This window comes from Coregonus lavaretus (genome assembly GCF_964263955.1).
Source record: "Coregonus lavaretus genome assembly, chromosome: 7".
In the NCBI taxonomy this organism is placed as follows: Eukaryota; Metazoa; Chordata; class Actinopteri; order Salmoniformes; family Salmonidae; genus Coregonus; species Coregonus lavaretus.
Window position 1 is genome coordinate 52,952,309 of NC_139994.1, and position 24,198 is coordinate 52,976,506.

At 44.5% G+C, this 24,198-nt stretch overlaps 1 protein-coding gene across 2 annotated transcripts in view; it reads right to left on the reverse strand.

The window, feature by feature from the left end:
• Positions 1–1,855: 1,855 nt before the first annotated feature.
• The window catches only part of LOC311132942 (insulin receptor substrate 1-B-like), a 70,709-nt gene continuing 48,366 nt past the window's right edge, over positions 1,856–24,198 (reverse strand). For both annotated transcript variants that reach the window (XM_084166334.1, XM_084166332.1), the window contains one exon: positions 1,856–3,818. In XM_084166334.1, coding sequence (XP_084022460.1) covers positions 3,811–3,818 — 8 coding nt within the window. In that variant the 3' untranslated portion in view covers positions 1,856–3,810. The remainder of the gene's footprint in view (positions 3,819–24,198) is intronic.

The window sequence follows — 24,198 nt, forward strand, 5'->3', positions numbered from 1 at the left end:
GCCCACAAACAGTTAGGGCCTACATAAAGCTGTCCCAACAGCAGAGCTTTCTTTTCAGCACCATGGAGTGAATCCTTACCACTGCTACACCTGGCTATCAGCGGAGCCTTGTCTGGCAGCGAAACAGTTCATTCAGCCTCATTTACTGCCTTTTTAAAAAACATAGCTGATATGGCTGACTTGCTTAAACAAATGTGGTTTCTACTGACAATTGAGATGTACAAACTATGGCATAAGGGAACGATGAGCGGATAAGACAATGAGTGAGCTAAGACGGACGTAATCAATGTAACTATTTGTTCAGCACTTTGAAATGTACAGCGACAGAATTCAGAACATGGGCCGTTCTTACAGTATTCTCCCTGTACACCAAGTCAGAACTGTAGGATAAATAAAAGGGGGCATATAAGCAGACAATGAAAGCTCTTACAATATCCGATGATGACATTTCTCTACAACAGGCTTTGTCAACTTTCTCTACAACAGTAGATTGTCAACTTGATTCATGATGATGACTGCTTGTCTAGCTTGCTAGCTAAGATTTTGAAAGTATGATGTTGACATGATCAGTCCAATCAAAGCTACGGTAGATATAACGTGATCTGACATAATTGTTTCTGTGGCCAATGACTTTGAGCCTTCTTGGATGGGCACGTCTAATGTAAATCTATGGCAGCACCCAAGGGGCTTAAATTTTCGAGCTCTCCCTGTAAATTATGCAGTGACGTAGTGTCCCCATGAGTGACAGAACACTGAGCCAATCACGGCGCAACTAGAGAACATTACCAACCCCTACACTCTGTATTTTCCGCTGGCTGCCCCACCACCACAGAAAGCACTGAGCTAGGCTGAAATACCTGCATTTTGGAGCTGCCTTACTCAAGAAGGCAAAAAATAGAAAAGAGTTTGTATGCAGCTTTATTAACTAAAAGATTTTTATGATTTTATTTTTTTACATTGTTTGCAAACTGATGTGACATGTATTAATGCCAAAATAACATGCAAAACAGGTGGGGCTCTGCCCCACCTGCCCTGATAGACGGGTCGCCACTGTAGGTATGTTAAATGGAGACATGACACTCTAGCCTCCAAGTACCTTGCTTCTCTAAGAATTAAAGTGACACTTCACTCCAAAATTCAAGTTTGTCATCTAGACCTCAACAGTGACTGAGTTCATGGCCATTGTCCACTTTTGAGGCCAACTTGGAACATAACTTTGATTTCAGAGTGAACTCCTGCACTAAGTTTGTTTTTGTGTGTTTTCCCCCATATTACTGGTACCTAGGATCTTGCTTTAGTTTGGAAGATTGATGAGTCATTATGAGAAAAATATAACATTTCCAAAACACTGTTTGTGTTTAATGTGTGTGCGTGTCGCTGCCTCTTTGTGCCATGCAGTGAACAGAAACAAACCCGGCACAGTGAGGTTAGAGTCCAACTACTTTCCTAACCCCACCTGCATTAGAAACCATTTTGGCCAATTGTCCTGACCACAGATCCCAATCTGGTAGCAATAAAGCCGCTTTGTTATGCTACCGAAAGTCATGTGACTCAAATGAGGAGGAAGCGCTTAAGGCAGACAGCCCATATACAAATTTGGTGGTAGTGAAACGGACAGAGAAATGTCGTTCTGTTTAAAGGGTGTTTTTCCCCCTCTTTTTCTCTTTCTGTGATTGCTCATATTGGCAACTTACGGTAAGTATTGTTCATGAAGTACAATTTCATAAGTGCTTCCGCCCACCCCTTTCTTTCATAAGTGTCCCAGAGGCAAACTATGAGGCAAGATGTCTCAAAAACATCCAAAACAGGTTTTTTTAGTTTTTACAGTGGTAAAGAAAACAACAAGAGAGCAGGCGAGGTTATAATAGCATTTAACAACCGAGAAAAAGCTCATTGTATTAGCTCAAAGTTGCTACTGTAGCTTTTTAATGTATTGTTTGAAAGAGTCACAGCGTATTTTTATTTTGGCACTAATACGGCCATCCATAGACGAGGTCCTCAGTACCAACCCAATACAAACACATGATGAAGTCAGGGGCCATTGGTCAAGTCATTTCATGGGTCACTACATCCTTGAACATCATATTTGAAACCTCAATAAGGGAAGGGTACCTTGAGGTTACACAATATTGTACATACGCTAAGAGACAAATAGACATAAAAATAGACTATATATATATTTTGAGAGGATAGCCCTGATAGTGCTAAAGGGGAAGAAAGCGACAGCCAGACTGACAGACAGACAGGCACTTTAGTGCTGATGCATAGCAGAAAGAGTTTAAAGTAAGAGCCAAAAAGAGAGACAGAGAAAGAGGGAGAATGAAAAACAGAAAGGAGGGTTGTGGCCATCTATGTCCCTTAACCCAATACTTTGCTAACTAGGCTAAAGTTAGCACATTCCCCACAGCTAGCGAGGCCCATGTTATCAAATCCAGACGTTAGCTAAGACGACTTTAGCAAGGGCTATTGTTAGCACAGATAACGTTAGCGCCTCCTTTATCTCTATGGACACTATACTCTACCATCCTATCGCTTAACAGGCTCCTGCAACAATGGGGATGAAAAGATCTGCAACTGTCTTGAGCTAATAGATGCTAACGTTTTATCTGATAATTGGATTGCGTAGGATAATAATGTCGTACCTATATCTGAGCTGTGATCAGCAAAACTAGCCATTTAGCACTTAGCTAGCACAATGTTGAGGGATTTACCGTCTACCTAGCACAATGCTATAATAATCTGACCAACCTAGGTAGAGGAGATTGGGGTATGTTGAGTGGTTGAGCTCATTTTACCCCACTCTCCCCTATTTTGGATGGCTATGTTCCAACATAGCTCATTTACACCACTCAGAATGCATGCATTCCACAATGCATCACTTCATTCCAAGTGGTGTGTTAATGTGGATATTGGAACAGAGCCCCTGTCTTTACCTGCAACAAGTGCCAAGTGTCTGTCTTTGTGTGTTAAATACATATTGTCCAGAGCCAGAGACAGTATTCACGGTGAAGGATGAGTGTCTTATTGTATAGTATGTGGGCGTGTTGGTATGTGATATGGAATAACTGCAATCTTGGATGAACTGGTGTGGGCAGAGAGAGAGAGAGAGAGATTTTGAAAGAGAGAGAGATTTTGAAAGAGAGAGAGAGATTTTGAAAGAGAGAGAGATTTTGAAAGAAAGAGAGAGATTTTGAAAGAGAGAGAGAGATTTTGAAAGAGACACAGACAGACAGATAGATAGTAAGGCAAGCAAATTGGTATTATTATTATCACCATCATCATCATCATTTTCATATTATTCTTACACCTGCCACAACATATTCTACTTCAAAACAAGCACAAATACTGAAGCTTCTTCACTTCCTTAAGTCAATGCTAGGTTGAAGTTCTTTGTAAAATGGCTACAATCAAAAAATGAGGCACTTTTGAGCAGATATATATTTCTATATATTTTGTTATTACACTTTGTATATTCAGCCATCATCATTAGATTAAATCCTTATTTTTGATTGGTTAATTGTGTTTCCATTTAAGCTGATCATCGAAAAATATAATTGGCTCCCAGTCAGCAGTCAGTCTTTATACTCTTCTCTGAAGTCCTCCCTTCTCAGGCTAAGAGCAACCAATAGGTTTTCAGAATATCATTGGCACGCATCCCCATTGGTCATCACAACCAATAAACTGAAAGCAAAATAATTTAGGTTTTCCATCAGTCCTTCCAAAGTGCTTCAGGGGCGTGACCAGTGCAACCCCACTCTCTTCCCATTGGCTGTCACAATTTCCCATAATTCCAAGGTGAGGGCAAAGACATCAGCATTCTGAAAACAGAGAGGAAATGGTCAGGTTAGAAGAACAGTAAACAATAGCATATGATATGAAGATTAACCAAATATTACTACATTTATCTACTGACTACCACACCTTATCACCAACATTGTTTGCATATCTACAATAAGATATCTATGTCTGATTATCCACAGGGGAACATTGTGTTCTTTAATTACATATACAGTGAAGTTCAACTGAGTAATAGAACGGAGGTGAGTGAGACCGCACACAGAGAGAGAGAGAGAGAGAGAGAGAGAGAGAGAGAGAGAGAGAGAGAGAGAGAGAGAGAGAGAGAGAGAGAGAGAGAGAGAGAGAGAGAGCGAGACAGAGAGAGAGAGAGAAAGAAGGGGAAAGAGAGGGCAACCACTGCTGCAGGGTGTGTGTGTGTGTGTGTGTGTGTGTGTGTGTGTGTGTGTGTGTGTGTGTGTGTGTGTGTGTGTGTGTGTGTGTGTGTGTGCGCATGTATTGTTTTAGGTCAATTTACACTTTTCCTGTCATATTATGCAACTAAAGCAAGTATGTCATTAAGAAAATGTCCTCATTATTTCAATAACATGGAGCCGTTGAGAGCTCCACATTCACACACAAACTTGTCTTTTGTTATGGAACCTCTTGTACGATTGATAACGCCTTCAAAGGTCGTACTGACGGACTGATGGATATTTACACTACGGAGAGGAAAAGGCCTGAAAATGCATACCATAACACAACTCTCATACGTCTTCCTCTCCGTTGGTCGATTACCCTTTATTAGGGGTAACTAGCATTCACACGTGACGAGTATGTACTGTAGGTCTATAATAATAATCATGTAATTAACATCATCATTAAAGGCCAGTGTAAATACGAGGAAACGTTGTGGGTGGGCGGGCCGCATGACGGAAACATCAAATCAACCAAAACAGTGACGTTGAATGGTGACTGATTGAGAGAAAGGACTCCTTTGTTCCTTTTCCTAAATTTCCCAGCCCTGCGCTCTAATTGTCCATGAAAAAAAGTGCCTCCTCTATATTTTTGGTGCCCCCCACCCCCCCTTCTTTCTCTTCCTGGTGCAGTCTATATTTAGCGTCCTGGCACAGACGGTGACAGCTAACAGCAGCAGCTAGTGCAGCTCAGCCTGAGAGAGCCACACAAACAATCAGCCCAATGGGCCCAGGGAGACCGGAGGAGACAGGGCACACATTGGCACACACACATTGGTGTAGAAGCGCTCACAGGCAAGTATTCGTGTGGGCACAAACCCACACATTGGCACACCAACACACACACATTGAGGACACAGTGACTGGGTAAATATGGATGGCACATAAGAGCATACTAAACACACACACATACACGTTTTGTTCTTCTAACCTCGTGGGGACCAAACATGTATTTCCATTCAAAATCCTATTTTCCCTAACCCAGCATTTCCCAAATTCAGACCTCAGGACCCCATGGGGTGCACATTTTGCCCCAACACTACACAGCTGATTCAAATTATCAAAGCTTGATGATTAGTTGATTATGTGAATATTATTTGATATTGAAGGTCCAGAGGACCGAGTTTGGGAAACCCTGCCCTAACCCTTAACCCTAACTCCTAACCTTAACCCCTTACCCTAATTCTACCCTGACCCTAATTGTAACCCTAACCCTTAAGCTTAAAATACACCCCCCCCACCACGTGCAAAAACACACCAAACCAATAGGCCGGTGTCAGTGGGTGCATCCTCTTCTACTGTTCTATATCTAAATCCGAACCGCAACACACCCACTAACTACTGACATCATATGGAACCAGACAGGAAGCATTTCCTTTCCTAAACTACTGTAACACACTCTCTCTCTCTCTCTCTCTCTCTCTCTCTCTGCTTGTCTATCGATTTCATTCATTTCCTTGCACCATCTCTCCATTCTGGCTCTAATCGATGTGATGATGCCTCTGGGAGTGTGTGTGTGTGTGTGACTGTCCCGCTCTGCAGGCTCTTTAACTCTGAGGCCAGATGGGGCTATGATCTGCCTCAGCCACTGTCTGGCCTACAAACTGTTCCCTTTCTATATCGGTCCCTATCTCAGTCTGTCTATGTGTCTATCTGGGGCAGTCAATGTGATGGCTCACTGGATGAAGAAGTCAATGTTGTGCGTGAGTGTGTGTTTGTCTGCCTGGGGCTGTCAATGTCCGGTTCTGTGACTGCTCACTTTAGTGGTTCATTAAGGATAAGGCACCCTCTGTGCCTTTAAGTAGATTAATTGGAGTGTTTTTGTGTGTCACCCTAGCATCTGTCAGTCTGTGAGTCAGTGTCCGCAACCGCTCACTTAATATATGATGTAAGATGAATATAAGATGCAATGCCTTGTTCTGTGTGTGATGCACAGTATTGTGTCTGTCTGTCTGCGTCAGTTGTTTGTCTGTTTGTGATGGGGTCACTGGACTTAGTTTAGATCTGTGTGTCCTTCAATAGACTGACACTGGCTGAGCACATACTGCTGCTGCGCAAGTGGGCACACATCTCTCTCTCTCACACACACACACACACACACACACACACACACACAATCGCATACACTCGCTCTCCCCTCTGACCCTTGCACTGTCAATCACTTCCATGCCCCAGGAGACACGGTGGTCAAGTTATATAACCTGCTTAACCAGGTGTGTGTTTGTGTGTGTGTGTGTGTGTGTGTATATATACACTTCCGTTCAAAAGTTTGGGGTCACTTAGAAATGTCCTTGTTTTCGAAAGAAAAGCAATTGTTTTATGCATTAAAATAACATCAAATTGATCAGAAATACAGTGTAGACATTGTTAATGTTGTAAATGGCTATTGTAGCTGGAAACGGCTGATTTTTAATGGAATATCTACATAGGCGTACAGAGGCCCATTATCAGCAACCATCAGTCCTGTGTTCCAATGGCACGTTGTGTTTGCTAATCCAAGTTTATCATTTTAAAAGGCTAATTGATCATTAGAAAACTATTTTGCAATTATGTTTGCACAGCTCAAAACTGTTGTGCTGATTAAAGCAGCAATAAAACTGGCCTTCTTGAGACTAGTTGAGTATCTGGAGCATCAGCAATTGTGGGTTCGATTACAGGCTCAAAATGGCGAGAAACAAATAACTTTCTTCTGAAACTCGTCAGTCTATTCTTGTTCTGAGAAATGAAGGCTATTCCATGTGAGAAATTGCCAAGAAACTGAAGATCTCGTACAACGCTGTGTACTACTCCCTTCACAGAACAGTGCAAACTGGCTCTAACCAGAATAGAAAGAGGAGTGGGAGGCCCCGGTGCACAACTGAGCAAGAGGACAAATACATTAGTGTCTCTAGTTTGAGAAACAGGCGCCTCACAGGTCCTCAACTGGCAGCTTCATTAAATAATACCCGCAAAACACCAGTCTCAACGTCAACAGTGAAGAGGCGACTCCGAGATGCTGTATATGAGTGTATGCATATCCTCTTAGGGATTTAGACCCGTGCAATGTGCATACTAAAATACACAATTTTGCAGAGACAGTATGCACGCACAAGGTGGGGGCCCATCACCATAGGAAGGCCTCTGCCAAGCAAAGAGAGGGTGTTTTGAAAGCCAGTAGGGAAGAGGGGTGCAGTGCAAAGAGCAGAGCGAGAGAGAGAGAGAGAGAGAGTGAGGTGGTCTCTCTCTCTCTCTCTCTCTCTGTGTGTGTGTGTGATATCTGGGAGATGTATGTGCTGTGCTGTGCTGCGGATCAGGTAAGGCTGAAGGCCTGCAGTATGCAGTAGAGGCTGTGGGTGGGTGTGGGTGTGTACCAGGGTTTCCGTTAGCCAGTAATAGCTGGATTTTGGCCCCCAAAAATAGACAAACCGATAAATAAAATTGCCGCCGGCCAATTGTCCGGGAGGAGAAAAAAATCCCATATCAAAAGAATGCTTTTTAGCCATATTATTGATGAAAATATCAGTCGATGTAAATACATTTGACCGGTCATGCTTAAACTGCATAATTTACTGGAATTAAATTGCTGTGTGTATTTTCGTTAGTCGTTATGATACTTATTTATCACACATGCACAGCATACAGATACAGAGCCTAGTTTAAGCAGAAAATCTGGCAGACAGCACGAGAGCTGCTGCTACAGCTCCTGTTGCAGCTGGAGTTTTGATGGCCACGATTAAAAATAGCTACTATTTTTATTTCTCAACTGGTAATTGAAGCTCGCTTCCCTTTCTCCATTCAAGTGCAACGGTAGGCAGGCTTCAGCGGGTCTCAATTTACAGTGTGAGCTGGAGGCAGTATGCATTTTGAAAACATATACTTAATTGTGTGAAACCTGAACTTTTTACTTCATATTATGTCTTACCTTGCTTCAAAGTTGCCTAGCCAAAATCCAATTGCAATGCCATTGAAACCAGTAGCCTTTTTCTCTCATGTTCTATTGGTTTTCAAATAAATTTTCTTTCATTGTCCAGCAGCCAAAGGCACAATCCTAGTCATATTAGCAACCCATGCTGGTTAGATCTCCCATCTTAAAAAATGTCTGATGGATATTTTCCATCTGTCACATGAAACCGCTCGTATGTCCAGTGCGCTTTTGACCACAGAGTTTTCCCGCTAATTGCATTATGGAAAGGACATTTGCGCGTAGCCTACTGCCGTGTGCGCATTGCTGCGCTTATAATGTGATGAAATAATAGTTTATAAAAATGTTAAGCTAAACGTTCTGATCTGTTGCATAAGCCTCATTGTTTTTTAAAGTAACATTTATATGTGCTGGTTGTATGAATTTGGGATCTATCGTCCCATAACTGTCCCAGAGTCTGTTTGGAATTGGCTATTTCTTTTTCACACAGAACGGCAAGCTGACCAATAGAATAGGTTAACTTTTCTACTATGGGGGATAGTAGATTGACATAGGCTATTGATTTTGCTGTTCGTTACTGGTCTTGTTGGCTGAGGAAAAGTAAATGTGGACAGTTATTCTAACATCTTCAAATTGCTCACTGGAATTTGTTTTAGAAGGACGCACGGCGTTGCATCCTCGAGTTGGATGTTCTGTTAAGATTTATTACCATAATCTAAATTAGATTTCTGTCATTCTGAGCACCGCGGGTGGACACCCTAATCAGGTTACACACCCAATGCATATGGGTTCGGTCGATTTCTCAAGTGTCCGGTAAATTAAAATGCTGCCGGTCAAATGTCCGGCACCACATTTTTCTATGTGTGTGCGTACGAGAGGGTGTGTATGCGTGTGAGTGAAAGACAGCGAGACAGGGTGTGTGTTCTTTGCACGTATGTGAACAGATTCTCTAGTGGCTTAGAATCCTGATCTGTACGGGACATCTTGTCCCTGGCTACAGAATGGGAGAGGGGGAAGCCAATGGGTAGTGGGCAAAACATACACACACCACACACGCCGGGGATTCCGCTAGAACATTTTAGAAATTTACTGGACCCATTATCATTGGTCACGTAACCTGATTAGGGCGTCCACCCACGGTTCTCAGAATGACAGAAATCACGTTTAGTTTATGGTAATTCATCTTAACAGAACATGCGACTCGGATGCAACAGCATGTATCATTCTTACCAAATTCCAGTGAGCAATTTGAAGATGTTAGAATACATAGGCAGCCGATCTGCCAACTTCTGTAGTGTCCGAACAGTTTGGGTACACACGAATATGACCCCTCTATGGAATGGTGAGACTCTCACGAATACTTATATGCCGGTTTTGTTCTAGGATGCCCTCAGGCCTCACAAGAGTTGTGTGAAAGTCCCCCTGTACCAGTTGAAAAAAATGAATGGACGTACAGTACCAGCCAAAAGTTTGGACACACCTACTCATTCAAGGGTCTTTCTTAATTTTTACACTTTTTTTTAACATTGTAGAATAATAGTGAAGACATCATTCAGTGGTATCTTCGATCATCCACCGGAGGGCAGAGAGGGGGGTGAGCACCTACTCCAACTATGGCAGGAGGACCTGACTGCTGCCAAGTACGCGCTCACCTTCCTGACAGTAGCAGCGTCCAGCGGATGGAATGAGCAGGCGCTTCGTACGCTATTCAGAAGAGGACTGCGCGAGGAGGTCCAGACGGCACTGGCCTGTCGAGACGACAACCTTTCCTTGGACACACTCATTGCGATGGCCATCCGTCTGGATAATCTACTTCGGGAGCGACGGCACTCTCATCGCTTCTCTCCCTCCCTTCTCAGTGAACACTTTGGATCAGAGCCTGAACCCATAGAGGTAGGGGTCACACGCCTCTCTGCCGCAGAGCGACGCAGATGGAGACAGCTGGGGCTCCATCTCTATTGTGGTCAAGGAGGGCACCAGCTCCAGCAGTGTCCGGTACGTCCCAACTCGGGATCCACGAGAGCAGAGGGACGGTCACATGATCTTCCACCTCCTGGGGCAGGTGTGAGTATCCCCTCTTCATCACTTTCTGAGAACATCACCAGAGCACCAGCTCACAAGATCATCCTCGGCCTCCGTTGGCTTCAACGTCATAACCCCACCATCTCATGGTCGAGGATGAAAATCACGGACTGGGCACCCGAATGCTGGAGGACCTGCTTTCCCGACCCCTGTGGTTTCACGTCGGTTGAGAGTCCTGTGGTTGCCCTTCAGCCCAACATCCCAGAGGTATACCGGGACCTGAGGTATTTCCAAAACCCGTGCCACCTGTCTCCCTCCTCATCGCCCCTTGGACTGTGCCATCAACCTGCTTGCAGGCTCTGCGCCCCCGCGCAGAAGCATCTACCCTCTGTCGGTGGCTGAACCAAGGCCATGGAGGAGTACATCCAGGAGGCGCTCCAACAAGGTTTAATCCGCATGTCCACTTCTACTGCGTCTGCAGGCTTCTTCTTCGTGGCCAAGAAGGATGGGGGTTACGCCCGTGTATTGATTACAGAGGACTCCATGAGATCACCACCAAGTACTGTTAACCTCTCCTGTTGGTGCCGGCATCTCCTCGATCAGCTCCGCGGGGCCCGGTTCTTTACCAAATTGGAACTGCGGAGTGCATACAATCTCATCCGCATCCGGGAGGGGGATGAATGGAAGACAGCTTTTAGCACGATGTCTGGTCAGTACGAGTACTTGGTGATGCCATTTGGCTTAGCCAATGCGCTGTCAGTGTTCCAGGCATTCATCAACGAGGTGTTCCGGGACATGCTTGGACAACAGGTGGTCGTGTATATTGACGACATCCTGGTCTACTCGGCTACCTTGAAGGATCACATCGCTCACATCCGAGTAGTCCTGGAACGGCTCCTGGCTAACCAACTGTTTGTCAAGGCTGAGAAGTTGGCATTAGAGGAGTGGAGACACTGGCTGGAGGGCGCCAAGGACCAATTCGTCATCCTCACCGACCATCGGAACCTGGAGTACATACGGACAGCGAGGAGGCTGAATCCGCGCCAAGCAAGGTGGGCCCTTTCCTTCACGAGATTTGACTTCACGCTGACCTATTGCCCAGGTTCAAAGAACACCAAAGCCGATGTCCCGTCTCTACGATTCGGGAGAGGGTCCTGTCCAGAGTGCACCCATAATCCCTTCCTCTCGAGTCGTAGCCCCTGTGGTCTGGGACGTAGATGTGGACATACGCCAAGCTCTGGAGAGGGAGCCCGCACCCACTACCTGTCCTCCTGAGCGCATCTACGTTCCCACGGGGATAAGGGATCGGCTGCTGACCTGGGCGCACACAGCTGTCGTCGCTGGACATCCAGGTATTTCTCGTACTGCTCAATCTATCTCTGAGAAGTATTGGTGGCCTACCTTGGCGCAGGACGTTATTCGCTACGTCAACTCCTGTTCCGTATGTGCTCAAACCAAATCCCCCTGGCACGCTCCAGCAGGGAAAGAGTTTCCCGTGCCTCAGCGTCCATGGTCTCATCTATCCATTGACTTTGTCACTGATCTCCCCTCCTCTGACGGTTTCACCACCATTTTAGTGGTTGTGGATAGATTTTCAAAATCATGTCGTTTCATCCCTCTCTCTGGTCTCTCTACTGCTCTCCAGGTCGCTGAGGCACTATTCCAGCAGGTCTTCCGGCATTATGGCCTTCCGGAGGACATCGTCTCCGACCGTGGCCCTGAATTCACATCACGGTATGGAGAGGCTTTATGGAGAAGTTTGGGGTCACAGTCAGCCTCACTTTCGGGTATAGGCCTCAGTCTAACAGGCAGGTGGAGAGGATGAACCAGGAGCTGGGGAGGTTCCTGAGGAGTCACTGCCAGGACCGGCAGGGAGAGTGGGCCCAATTCCTTCCATGGTTGAGTACGCCCAGAATTCGTTATGTCACTCCTCCACCGGGCTGACTCCCTTCCAGTGTGTTCTGGGTTTTCAGCCAGCCCTGGCTCTGTGGACCCCGGGCCAGACCGAAGCTCCTGCAGTGGATGAGAGGTGTGCAGCAAGGCTCACGTGAGACTCCGCTGTCCAACATCAGAAGGAGCAGGCAGACCACCACCGCAGTGAGACCCCCGTGTTCCATCCTGGGGATTGTGTCTGGCTCTCTACCAGGAACCTCCCACTCCGCCTGCCCTGCAAGAAGCTGAGCCCCCGGTTTGTGGGGCTGTTCAAGGTTCTCCGGAGGGTCAACGAGGTGACGTATAGGTTACAGCTTCCCAGTGACTACTGTATCTCACCTTCTTTTCATGTCTCCCTTCTCAGGCCGGTGGTTTCTGGTCCCCTGCCTGATGGTGTCCCCCACGACACCCCTCTGCCCCCCCTGGACGTAGTGGGAGATCCCGCCTATGCTGTCAGATCCCTACTGGACTCCCGACGTCGTGGGGGTCAGCTCCAGTACCTGGTGGACTGGGAGGGGTACGACCCAGAGGAGCGGTGTTGGGTTCCGGTGGAGGACATTCCATTCTGGATCCCAACATCATCCATGATTTCCATCTTCGCCGCCATGACCGGCCCGCTCCTCGCCCTCGGGGCTGTCCCTCTGGCCAGCATCATCCTGCGGCTGGAGCCGCTGGGGAGGGGGTGTACTGTCACGTCTACTCCCGCTCCTCCCCTCCGGCGTTTGACGTCGCCGGTTTACTAACCACCGGTCCTGGTAACCATCATTACGCGCACCTGGCATCAATCATTACAAGCACCTGCGCTTCATCATGAGGCACACCTGGACTCCATTACCTCCCCTTTATCTGGCACTCCCTTAGGTTCTTTCCCAAGGCAGTATTGTTTCATGTCAAGACGCTACTCCTATGTTGCATTGTTCTTTGTTATATTAAACTTACCACCTGCACCTGCTTCTTGACTCCCAGCGTCTACGTTACAAATATATGGATCAGACAACATCGGTTTTATTGATCTGTTTGTCAGTGTCAGCAGAGAAGGCTACCCTGTAATTTTTGTTGTATTAAAAAAATATTCTGCTAATGTCTCCAGTCATATGTGTAGTAGAATTGCACGAAATGCGTGTTTTCCTGTGCAACGGAAGGAAAAGAAATGTAGGCTGATATAGCCTAAGCCTACTCTTAGACACTACGCGCTGCATTGAACAGTCTTTTTTTGCAAACAGTGATTGAGTTAGGCTATATTATTAGCCTAAATTATGACTATCCAATCTAATCATCACATTAGAAATATCAGGCTATTTTACATAAGACTGCAAAAGCGAGGATGCATGGATTGCTTTATTATAAAGGTACTTTTTAATGGTGAAAATGTGCTTCCCCAAGCTTGAAACTCACGTGTCGCCTATGTTAGAATAACTGCCCACATTTACTTTTCCTCAGCCAATAAAATGAGTAACGAAGAGCAAAATCACTAGCCTATGTTAATCTACTATCCCCCCCCATAGTAGAAAAGTTGACCTATTCTATTGGTCAGCTTATCGTTCTGTGCGAGAAATAAATAGCCTATTCCAAACAGACTCTGGGACAGTTTTGGAACGATAGATCCCAAATTCATACAACCAGTAGGCATAGACTACATCCAAAAAACGTAAACGCAACGAGGTTCATGCAACAGATCAGAACGTTTAGCATAAAATGTTAAACTATTTATTCACATTATAACCGCAGCAATGCACACAAGGCAGTAGGCTATGTGTGAATGTTTGTTCCATAATGCAAATTAGCATTAGATAACTGTGTTGTAGGGCATGAGTTCAGGGCTCAAGTATGCTCTATCTATTCACTATGTTTAACAGTTTGGACATAAATCGTACAGTGATTGAATGTATCCACAGAAATGGAAATTATAGGAGGGAACATTCTGCTAAATAATGATATAAAGACCCACGCACACCGCACACCGTACACCACCCCCCTTACAAACACACACCCCTCCAGCCCATTTGCTGACTCAGCCCCTCTCCCCCCCTCTCTGTTCTGTTCCGTTGCTCTACCAGTTCTGCCACTTTTCTGCCAAAGTGTTCTCAGAAAGCTCCAGAATAAACACTGTTCAGTTCAGAGGTGATTTACTACCATAAGGAGAGGCAAGGCGGCAGCACGGGGCTCTAGCCCTCTGGCAACCCTGCAGTAGTTCTTCCTAATACCATTCCCAGAAAAAGCTGTACTTCATTCACCCTTCTAAAGTAGAACACAAGACGTGATAGCCTATACGCCTCCGCTGTTGTGGAACATTCAACGCTATTCTACACCGCTTAGGGGTGGAATCGTTCTATGTAGAGTAAATAGGGTTTTGGTTCTAGAGTCTAGACACTGATCTTGGGTCAGTTTTGTGTGTACTCGCAGAGTGGTTGAGGTTAGAGGTTAGGGGAGGTTAATCTGATCCTAGATCTGTGGTAAGAAAAACTTGCATCTCAAAGGCAAAGGCTATTTTACATCCCCTGTTTCTTTGTTTCACCAAATACGTCAGAGGTTTTGGCTACTAGTCTAGAACACCAAAGTGATTGATTGACAAACTTTTGGGGAAATTTCGACAAAGAAAGAACAAAACTGCTAACCAAGCTTTTTTATTAGGAAACATTGTCCCATGGCTCAGGAGGGAGAAACTGATGTGTGTGTGGGTGTATGTGTGTTCACGTCGCCAGGCCATACCCCCGTCCTGAGATCTCCTGATAAATTATGTAATTATTAAGAGTTGTAAGTGGTGTCCCTTCAATCCAATCCCCCTCACAGTCCGTCCTCCAAACCCTTCCCTCCTTCCTCCCCCTGTGGCGTTTAGAATTACCATGTGTAACCTTAGTACCTTAATTCAGATAAGTGCACTTCTGTGAAGCAGGGTGCACGGGGACAGAGAGTGTGTGTGTGTGTGTGTGTGTGTGTGTGTGAGTATGAGAGTTTGTGAGTGTGTACACTACCAGTCAAAAGTTTGGACACACCTACTCATTCAAGGGTTTTTCTTTATTTCTACATTATAGAATAATAGGGAAGACATCAAAACTATGAAATAACACATATGGAATCATGTAGTAACCAAAAAGTGTTAAACAAATCCAAATATACACCCTTTACCTTTATTACATTTACATTTTAGTCATTTAGCAGACGCTCTTATCCAGAGTGACTTACAGTTACCTTGAAGGAGTTCCCACATATGCTGAGCACTTGTTGGCTACTTTTCCTTCACTCTGCGGTCCGACTCATCCCAAACCATCTCAATTGGGTTGAGGTCGGTGGATTGTGGAGGCCAGGTTATCTGACGCAGCAGCCCATCACTCTCCTTCTTGGTAAAATAACCCTTACCCAGCCTGGAGGTATGTTGGGTCATTGTCCTGTTGAATAACAAATGATAGTCCCACTAAACCCAAACCAGATGGGATGGCATATCACGGCAGAATGCTGTGGTAGCCATGCTGGTTAAGTGTGCCTTGAATTCTAAATAAATCACAGACAGTGTCACCAGCAAAGCACCCCCACACCATAACACCTCCTCCTCCATGCTTTACGGTGGGAACTATACATGCAGAGATCATCTGTTCACCCACACCGCGTCTCACAAAGACATGGTGGTTGGAACCAAAAATCTCCAATTTGGACTCCAGACCAAGGACACATTTCCACCGGTCTAATGTCCATTGCTCGTGTTTCGTGGTCCAAGCAAGTCTCTTCTTATTATTGGTGTCCTTTAATAGTGGTTTCTTTGCAGCAATTCGACCATGAAGGCCTGATTCACACAGTCTCCTCTGAACAGTTGATGTTGAGATGTGTCTGTTTCTTGAACTCTGTGAAGCATTTATTTGGGTTGCAATTTCTGAGGCTGGTAACTCTAATAAACTTATCCTCTGCAGCAGAGGTAACTCTTCCATTCCTGTGGCGGTCCTCATGAGAGCAAGTTTCATCATAGCGCTTGATGGTTTTTGCGACTGCACTTGAAGAAACGTTAAAAGTTCTTGACATTTTCCGTATTGACTGACCTTCATGTCTTAAAGATAATAATAATAATAATAATAATAATAATAATAATAATAATAATAATGGACTGTCGTTTCTCTTTGCTTATTTGAGCTGTTCTTGCCATAATATGGATTTGGTCTTTTACCAAATAGGGCTATCTTCTGTATACCACCCCTACCCTATCACAACACAACTGATTGGCTCAACTGAAAATTCCACAAATTAACTTTTAAGAAGGCACACCTGTTAATTTAAATGCATTCCAGGTCACTACCTCATGAAGTTGGTTGAGAGAATGCCAAGAGTGTGCAAAGCTGTCAAAGGCAAAGGGTGGCGATTTCAAGAATCTCAAATATAAAATATATTTTGATTTGTTTAACACTTTTTTGGTTACTACATGATTCCATATGTGTTATTTCATAGTTTTGATGTCTTCACTATTATTCTACAATGTAAAAAATAGTAAAAATAAAGAAAACCCCTCAAATGAGTAGGTGTGTCCAAACTTTTGACTAGTAGTGTATGTGTGTATGTGGACGAGTGTGTGAGTGTGACAGCCAGGCGTGGCCCAATATGGCTCCGCAAATATTTATCTATGAGCAAGGGGAATGCTGGGCGCTCCAATAGGGGCCCTTCCCTCCTTACCACCAGTGGAAAAAGAAAGAGAAACAAGAATCTTCTTCTTCTACCCCTCTGTCTCTTTTCTAGACCCCTCACCATCCTACCTCCTTCCATCCATCCATCTCTCTCTCACTCATTCCATCACTCCCCCTCATGTACGTAGGTTGGTAGATTTACAGTGTGGGTTTTTGCTCCCCTCATCCTAATAAAATGTTTGTTTTTGGAGTCCTGTGGTGAACAGATTACCTGGTCTGAACAGCATAGACAAGACAGAGACTGAACACTGTATGGGGCTGTGTGTGTGTGTGTGTGTGTGTGTGTGTGTGTGTGTGTGTGTGTGTGTGTGTGTGTGTGTGTGTGTGTGTGTGTGTGTGTGTGTGTGTGTGTGTGTGTGTGTGTGTGTGTGCGCAGAAGAGGTAGTGTTGCTGGTTTAATATAATACACATCAATTATATATATGACATTTAGCAGATGCTTTTATCCAAAGTGACTTACAGTCATGCGTGCAGAAATGTTTTACGTCTGGTTGGAAATGGGTCTGAGTGTGTGTGTGTGTGTGTGTGTGTGTGTGTGTGTGCGTGCGCGACTGGGTACACGTGTGTGTTGCTATGGTAGGAAAGCAGGAGCAGCAAAGGTAGAGTTGCTGGCTTGTCGTGTGTGTGTGTGTAAGGGAGAGCAGTAGGATCCAGTGGTCATGCTGGACAGCAGGGTAACAGTAGCTGTCTGTGGTCAAGGCTAGTCATAAAGCATGTCACTGCACCGCTGCTGTTTTTAACCATCCCAGGAGGCTATGTCCTGAACACACACAAGCACGCACACACTTGCGCACAAACAGTTCCACAGACTTTACACACGCGCACACGTTTCACAGACCTTTGCTCACACACACAAGAAGAATAAGCGCATCAACATTCTCCCTTTACAAAACACACACACACACACACTCTCTCAACCAACAACACTCAACAACACAAACACACACAGTCATGCATAATGCAAATGTTACCACTCTGCCCGACTTCTGGGCACACAGTCACCACTACATATGTAAATTAGCCCTGACATGACACACAGCAGTGGTGCTTGACACGTGTTTTGGTTCGTAATATGATTCATATTCATTTGTACTCTAAAATACTTTCCAATTTATCTGCAGTTGACCTCACTACGAAAAGACGTGACCACTCCATGCACACACACACAAACGCCTAACCCCACCACTCCAGCCCACTAGGCTAGGCAAAGGGAAAATGTATATGAAATTAAAAATAAATGACAAAGCTCCACTCATTTGTTGACACACACACACACACACACACACACACACACAAACACACACCTACTCATTCCTAGCCAGTGTTGATAGGGGGGTATATTTCCTCTCCATGCCTGTATGAGTCAATCCTTTTATAAGGCCTAATGCACCAAAGATTAGGTCCTACGTGCTTCGGTGGGGAGAACATTGTGTGCCGGATGCTAATTACTGATGCTGGCTCACTGAGCATCACAAACCGAATGGGATGGGATGGGACGTGTTCCAAAAGAGACAGAGACACAGATGTACATAATTGACAAACACACATATTAAAGCAGTACACATACCAATAAATATAGGCTTACACACCACAGAGATGCAGACAGAGAAGCACACCAATACACGCTTGCAGGTACACACACACTATCCTCTGTGGCATTTCTGTGACGACATATTGAGTCACACACAAAATACAGCCTCCATGGTGACACACTCCTCAGTGTCCACATTTCTGCAGGAGACCTTTATTTCTGTTTCAGTCGCAGAAACCTTGAAGGTTAACGACCATTCCACGTAGCATAATGGGAGACAGAGCAAACATCTTCCTCCACTCTCTCTGTCCATTACCTCTGCCTGCCCTCTCTGACACGTTGATGACAGCATTCAGCGCTCTCTAGTTGGAGCACACATTGTTCTCCTTCCTTCCTACATGATTTAACCAGTCTTTGCCCTGAGGAGGAGGGGGGGGGGGGGGGGGGGGGGTGTCTCAGAGTGTGTGTGTGTGTGTGTGTGTTTGTGTGAGAATCAGTGTGTACGCTGAGATCAACACAAAGGTAGGCCTATGTTTGTGTGTGTGTGTGTGTGTGTGTGTGTGTGTGTGTGTATGTATGTATGTATGTATGTATGTGTGTGTGTGTGTGTGTGTGTGTGTGTGTGTGTGTGTGTGTGTGTGTGTGTGTGTGTGCAGTCAATGAGTCATCCTCTGATCCAATATCAGGTCAAACATCACATCCCACCCTCTCTCTCACCCTGGGTTGATACTCTACATGCACTATAACCCCTGACCCCTACGTGCCCTTTACACTTCTCTCATCTCTCCCACCGACCCATGAGACCCTCTGCCTCAGCATTGACCCCAGCCTGTGACAAACACGTCTCCCCCCTCCCCATGTGAGAACGTCTCATTATCATTAGCAGTGTTGTCGAACGCCCACCAGCGCTAAGCTCTTTACAGACAAACCCAGTGAGAGAGAGAGAGAGAGAGAGAGAGAGAGAGAGAGAGAGAGAGAGAGAGAGAGAGAGAGAGAGAGAGAGAGAGAGAGAGAGAGAGAGAGAGAGAGAGATCCAGGCATAGATCACTGGGGTTAGCAGCAGTACTGATGACAACAGTTACTCAACACTGGGAGAACAGGAGGAGTAAGAGAAGGAGGTGTTGCAAAAATGAAGGGGAAAAGGGAGAGAGAGCGGAGATAAAGAGAGAAGGCAACGAGGCAAACGAGTGCAACGGAGAGAGAGAGCGAGATTGATGGGAGCAAGAGGGGGAGAGGGTGCATGAGGAGAGGAGTGAGAGAATGCAAAACAGAGAGAGAAAGTGGTAGAGAAGAGGGAGAGAATGCAAGAAAGACGGAGCATAGATTAAACAAACAAACGAAATGCCAAAAAAAAAGAGAGGGTAAAAAAGAAAAAGGAAATGCATGAAAGAGGGTGTGTGTCATTGAAAGTGAAGAGAGAACCCCCTTTTCCGTCCATAGAGAAGTGCTCCCATGGACTCAATGACCCCCTGAGTCTGTACTACGAGCATACATACCACACACACCACAGCGCGCTTGCTCACACACACACACACCATACCACAGCAGAGAATCACTGCTCTGTACTACTGTAAAACTGATCCACAAAGTTCCTGGCAGGCGGCCACAACCATCAAGGAACTATATACTGTACTAGTATACACACACACACACAGACACACACAACCACACACAGACACACAACCACAAACACACAAGCAAACAAACACCCGGCGGAACTCTCCTTAATCCACAGAACATGATTATAAGAAAGGAAGAGAGATGGAGGAAGAGGGAGGGAGGAAGGAAGAGATAGATAGATAGATAGATAGATAGATAGATAGATAGATAGATAGATAGATAGATAGATAGATAGATAGATAGATAGATAGATAGATAGATAGATAGATAGAGAGAGAGAGAGAGAGAGAGAGAGAGAGAGAGAGAGAGAGAGAGAGAGAAAAGGAGAGAGTGTGTGGGTGTACTGCCAAGAAAGCAGTCTTAAGGCCTTCCACAGAGTGTACTGCCAAGAAAGCAGTCTTAAGGCCTTCCACAGACTTGAGGCTGGCGGGGGACTTTGGGCATTAGGTGAGAGGCTTTTCGCCTATCTCTTTTTCCTGTGATTTGATTGGCTTACAGATCAGTCTGAGCCTTTCTTATTGAGAAGCCCCAAACACGTGTGTGACTGTACTGTGTATATAAACACAGCAACCAGAGAGCTTACTACAATCTAACAGCTTTGATTTGAGGAACACACAAACACACACATTCACTCTTTCTCCCTCTTGACTTGGGCAATGTCCGGCGCCCCAATGTGTGTGTGTGTGTGTGTGTGTGTGTGTGTGTGTGTGTGCAGATATTACAATACTGTTACATGTATTTCAAATATGTATTTCAATTACTTTTGAGTATTTTGTCATTTGTATTACACTACACTGAACTACACATTTTGTAACAAAATACTTTTGACAGCTGTAATTTGTATTTCAAAATACAAAATACTTTTCTACACCATTTTTTATAGCAGTCCACCTATTTGTGGCCCCCTTTTCACCTTACATTGGTATCAGCAGTCTGATGGCACTGTGGTGTGATAAGAGCGTCTGCTAAATTAACTAAAAATACATGTGTATGTCAATACGGATAATTGCAAACTATTATTCTAATGAGCTCCGCCCCGAAACAAGGATTTGTCTAGAAGAGATAGTTTTTGTCAAAATGTACTTTTTGTGGCAGGTTTAGGATAATTAATGTAGCAGGTTAGGAGAATTAGGTTAAGCTGTATCCCACCTAGACATGACCCCAAAACAAGGCTATAATATTACCCAGTGTTCATTTTGGTATGTTCATTTTCACATATACATTTACATTTTGGTCATTTAGCAGACACTCTTATCCAGAGTGACTTACAGTCAGTGCATTCAACAACATATCACAGTCATAACATGTAAAACATTTCTGTAACCGTTACTGAGAATGTTGTTGCTGTTCGCGGTTGGCTACTTGCAAACGTATGGCAAATGTATTTGAAGTGTTTTGTAGTTTATTTTGATACATTCATCTTTATGGTATTTTGTAACTGTATTTTGAAATTTTGCCCATCCCTCTGTGTGTGTGTGTGTGTGTGTGTCAGAGAATAATTTATTATCAGTCAGTGAGTGAACTTGATATTAGTGATGGGGGGGGAATCGATATATCAGGATACACGTAGTCCCGTGTAGCTCAGTTGGTAGAGCATGGCGCTTGCAATGCCAGGGTTGTAGGTTCGATGTTCGATTCCCACGGGGGACCAGTATGAAAAAATGTATGCACTCATTTAGTCTGCTAAATGACTAAAATGTAATAACTTTTTACTATATATCGCAATCTTATTTTTGACAATATTGCAACATAATATTTTGCGCTAGTCGGCTGTACCTGCACCAAAACTACAGTAATTTTCCTTCATAGCTGGTTCTCCATCTTCTTTTTAAATAGTAAGCCAATTTGTTTTTAGCACTTTTATTTCAATAACTGATCTTTTATTTCAATAACTGATCAAAACTTGTTTTCTCTACAGTAATTTTCCTTCATAGCTGGTTCTCCATCTTCTTTTTAAATAGTAAGCCAATTTGTTTTTAGCACTTTTATTTCAATAACTGATCAAAACTTGTTTTCTCATGGCTCTCTCTTTTCCTTCTGCAGCAGAATTGTTGGGATGGTCAAACGTTTTCAGTGTAAACTTAAATGACTAAAAGCAGATATAAAGTATGTAGAAAAGATCATGGAGCAATATATATTTGAGAACTAACAATCACCAAAATAAAAACTAGACTAAATCTAAATTGATTTTGTTTTCATGTTTGAGTCACTCAGATGGCATAAGAACAAGGCATAAGCCTTGGAAAATTGTGTATAATTGACAGAAATTAGCTTTAAAACTGAACATTTTCTCTCAGCCCCATGACAAAATGTTTAGAACTGCAGGAAATTAGCTTTAAACTGTGAAATCTCTGCGGCCAAGAGGAGGCCCCCCCCCACCCCCCCCACCCCCCCGCTGCTAACTTTGCCACTGCTGCTGAAAAAAATAATTGGGGAAACACTGCATAGGTATCGTGATAATATCACATCGTGAGATCTCTGGCTATTCCCAGCCCTACTTGATATACTAGTGTACTTAGGGATGGGACTGGGTGTGTTACCATAGGAACAGGACCTTAACAAGAGAGTGGCCAACTGGATTTATTCAACAAACACACACACTCAGATACCATCACAACAAGCTTGCATAGCACATACAGTGGGGAGAACAAGTATTTGATACACTGCCGATGTTGCAGGTTTTCCTACTTACAAAGCATGTAGAGGTCTGTAATTTTTATGAGAGACGGAATAAATAAAAAAAAATATCCAGGAAATCACATTGTATGATTTTTAAGTTATTAATTTGCATTTTATTGCATGACATAAGTATTTGATACATCAGAAAAGCAGAACTTAATATTTGGTACAGAAACCTTTGTTTGCAATTACAGAGATCATATGTTTCCTGTAGGTCTTGACCAGGTTTGCACACACTGCAGCAAGGATTTTGGCCCACTCCTCCATACAGACCTTCTCCAGATCCTTCAGGTTTCAGGGCTGTCGCTGGGCAATACGGACTTTCAGCTCCCTCCAAATATTTTCTATTGGGTTCAGGTCTGGAGACTGGCTAGGCCACTCCAGGACCTTGAGATGCTTCTTACGGAGCCACTCCTTAGTTGCCCTGGCTGTGTGTTTCAGGTCGTTGTCATGCTGGAAGACCCAGCCACGACCCATCTTCAATGCTCTTACTGAGGGAAGGAGGTTGTTGGCCAAGATCTCGCGATACATGGCCCCATCTATCCTCCCCTCAATACGGTGCAGTTGTCCTGTCCCCTTTGCAGAAAAGCATCCCCAAAGAATGATGTTTCCACCTCCATGCTTCACGGTTGGGATGGTGTTCTTGGGGTTGTACTCATCCTTCTTCTTCCTCCAAACACATCGAGTGGAGTTTAGACCAAAAAGCTCTATTTTTGTCTCATCAGACCACATGACCTTCTCCCATTCCTCCTCTGGATCATCCAGATGGTCATTGGAAAACTTCAGACGGGCCTGGACATGCGCTAGCTTGAGCAGGAGAACCTTGCGTGCGCTGCAGGATTTTAATCCATGACGGCGTAGTGTGTTACTAATGGTTTCTTTGAGACTGTGGTCCCAGCTCTCTTCAGGTCATTGACCAGGTCCTGCCGTGTAGTTCTGGGCTGATCCCTCACCTTCCTCATGATCATTGATGCCCCACGAGGTGAGATCTTGCATGGAGCCCCAGACCGAGGGTGATTGACCGTCATCTTGAACATTTTCTAATAATTGCGCCAACAGTTGTTGCCTTCTCACCAAGCTGCTTGCCTATTGTCCTGTAGCCCATCCCAGCCTTGTGCAGGTCTACAATTTTTATCCCTGATGTCCTTACACATCTCTCTGGTCTTGGCCATTGTGGAGAGGTTGGAGACTGTTTGATTGAGTGTGTGGACAGGTGTCTTTTATACAGGTAACGAGTTCAAACAGGTGCAGTTAATACAGGTAATGAGTGGAGAACAGGAGGGCTTCTTAAAGAAAAACGAACAGGTCTGTGAGAGCCGGAATTCTTACTGGTTGGTAGGTGATCAAATACTTATGTTATGCAATAAAATGCAAATTAATTACTTAAAAATCATACTATGTGATTTTCTGGATTTTTGTTTTAGATTCCGTCTCTCACAGTTGAAGTGTACCTATGATAAAAATTACAGACCTCTACATGCTTTGTAAGTAGGAAAACCTGCAAAATTGGCAGTGTATCAAATACTTGTTCTCGCCACTGTCCTTGCAATGTACAGACATGCACCCGCAACCCACACATCCGTGTACATCGGTCCATGC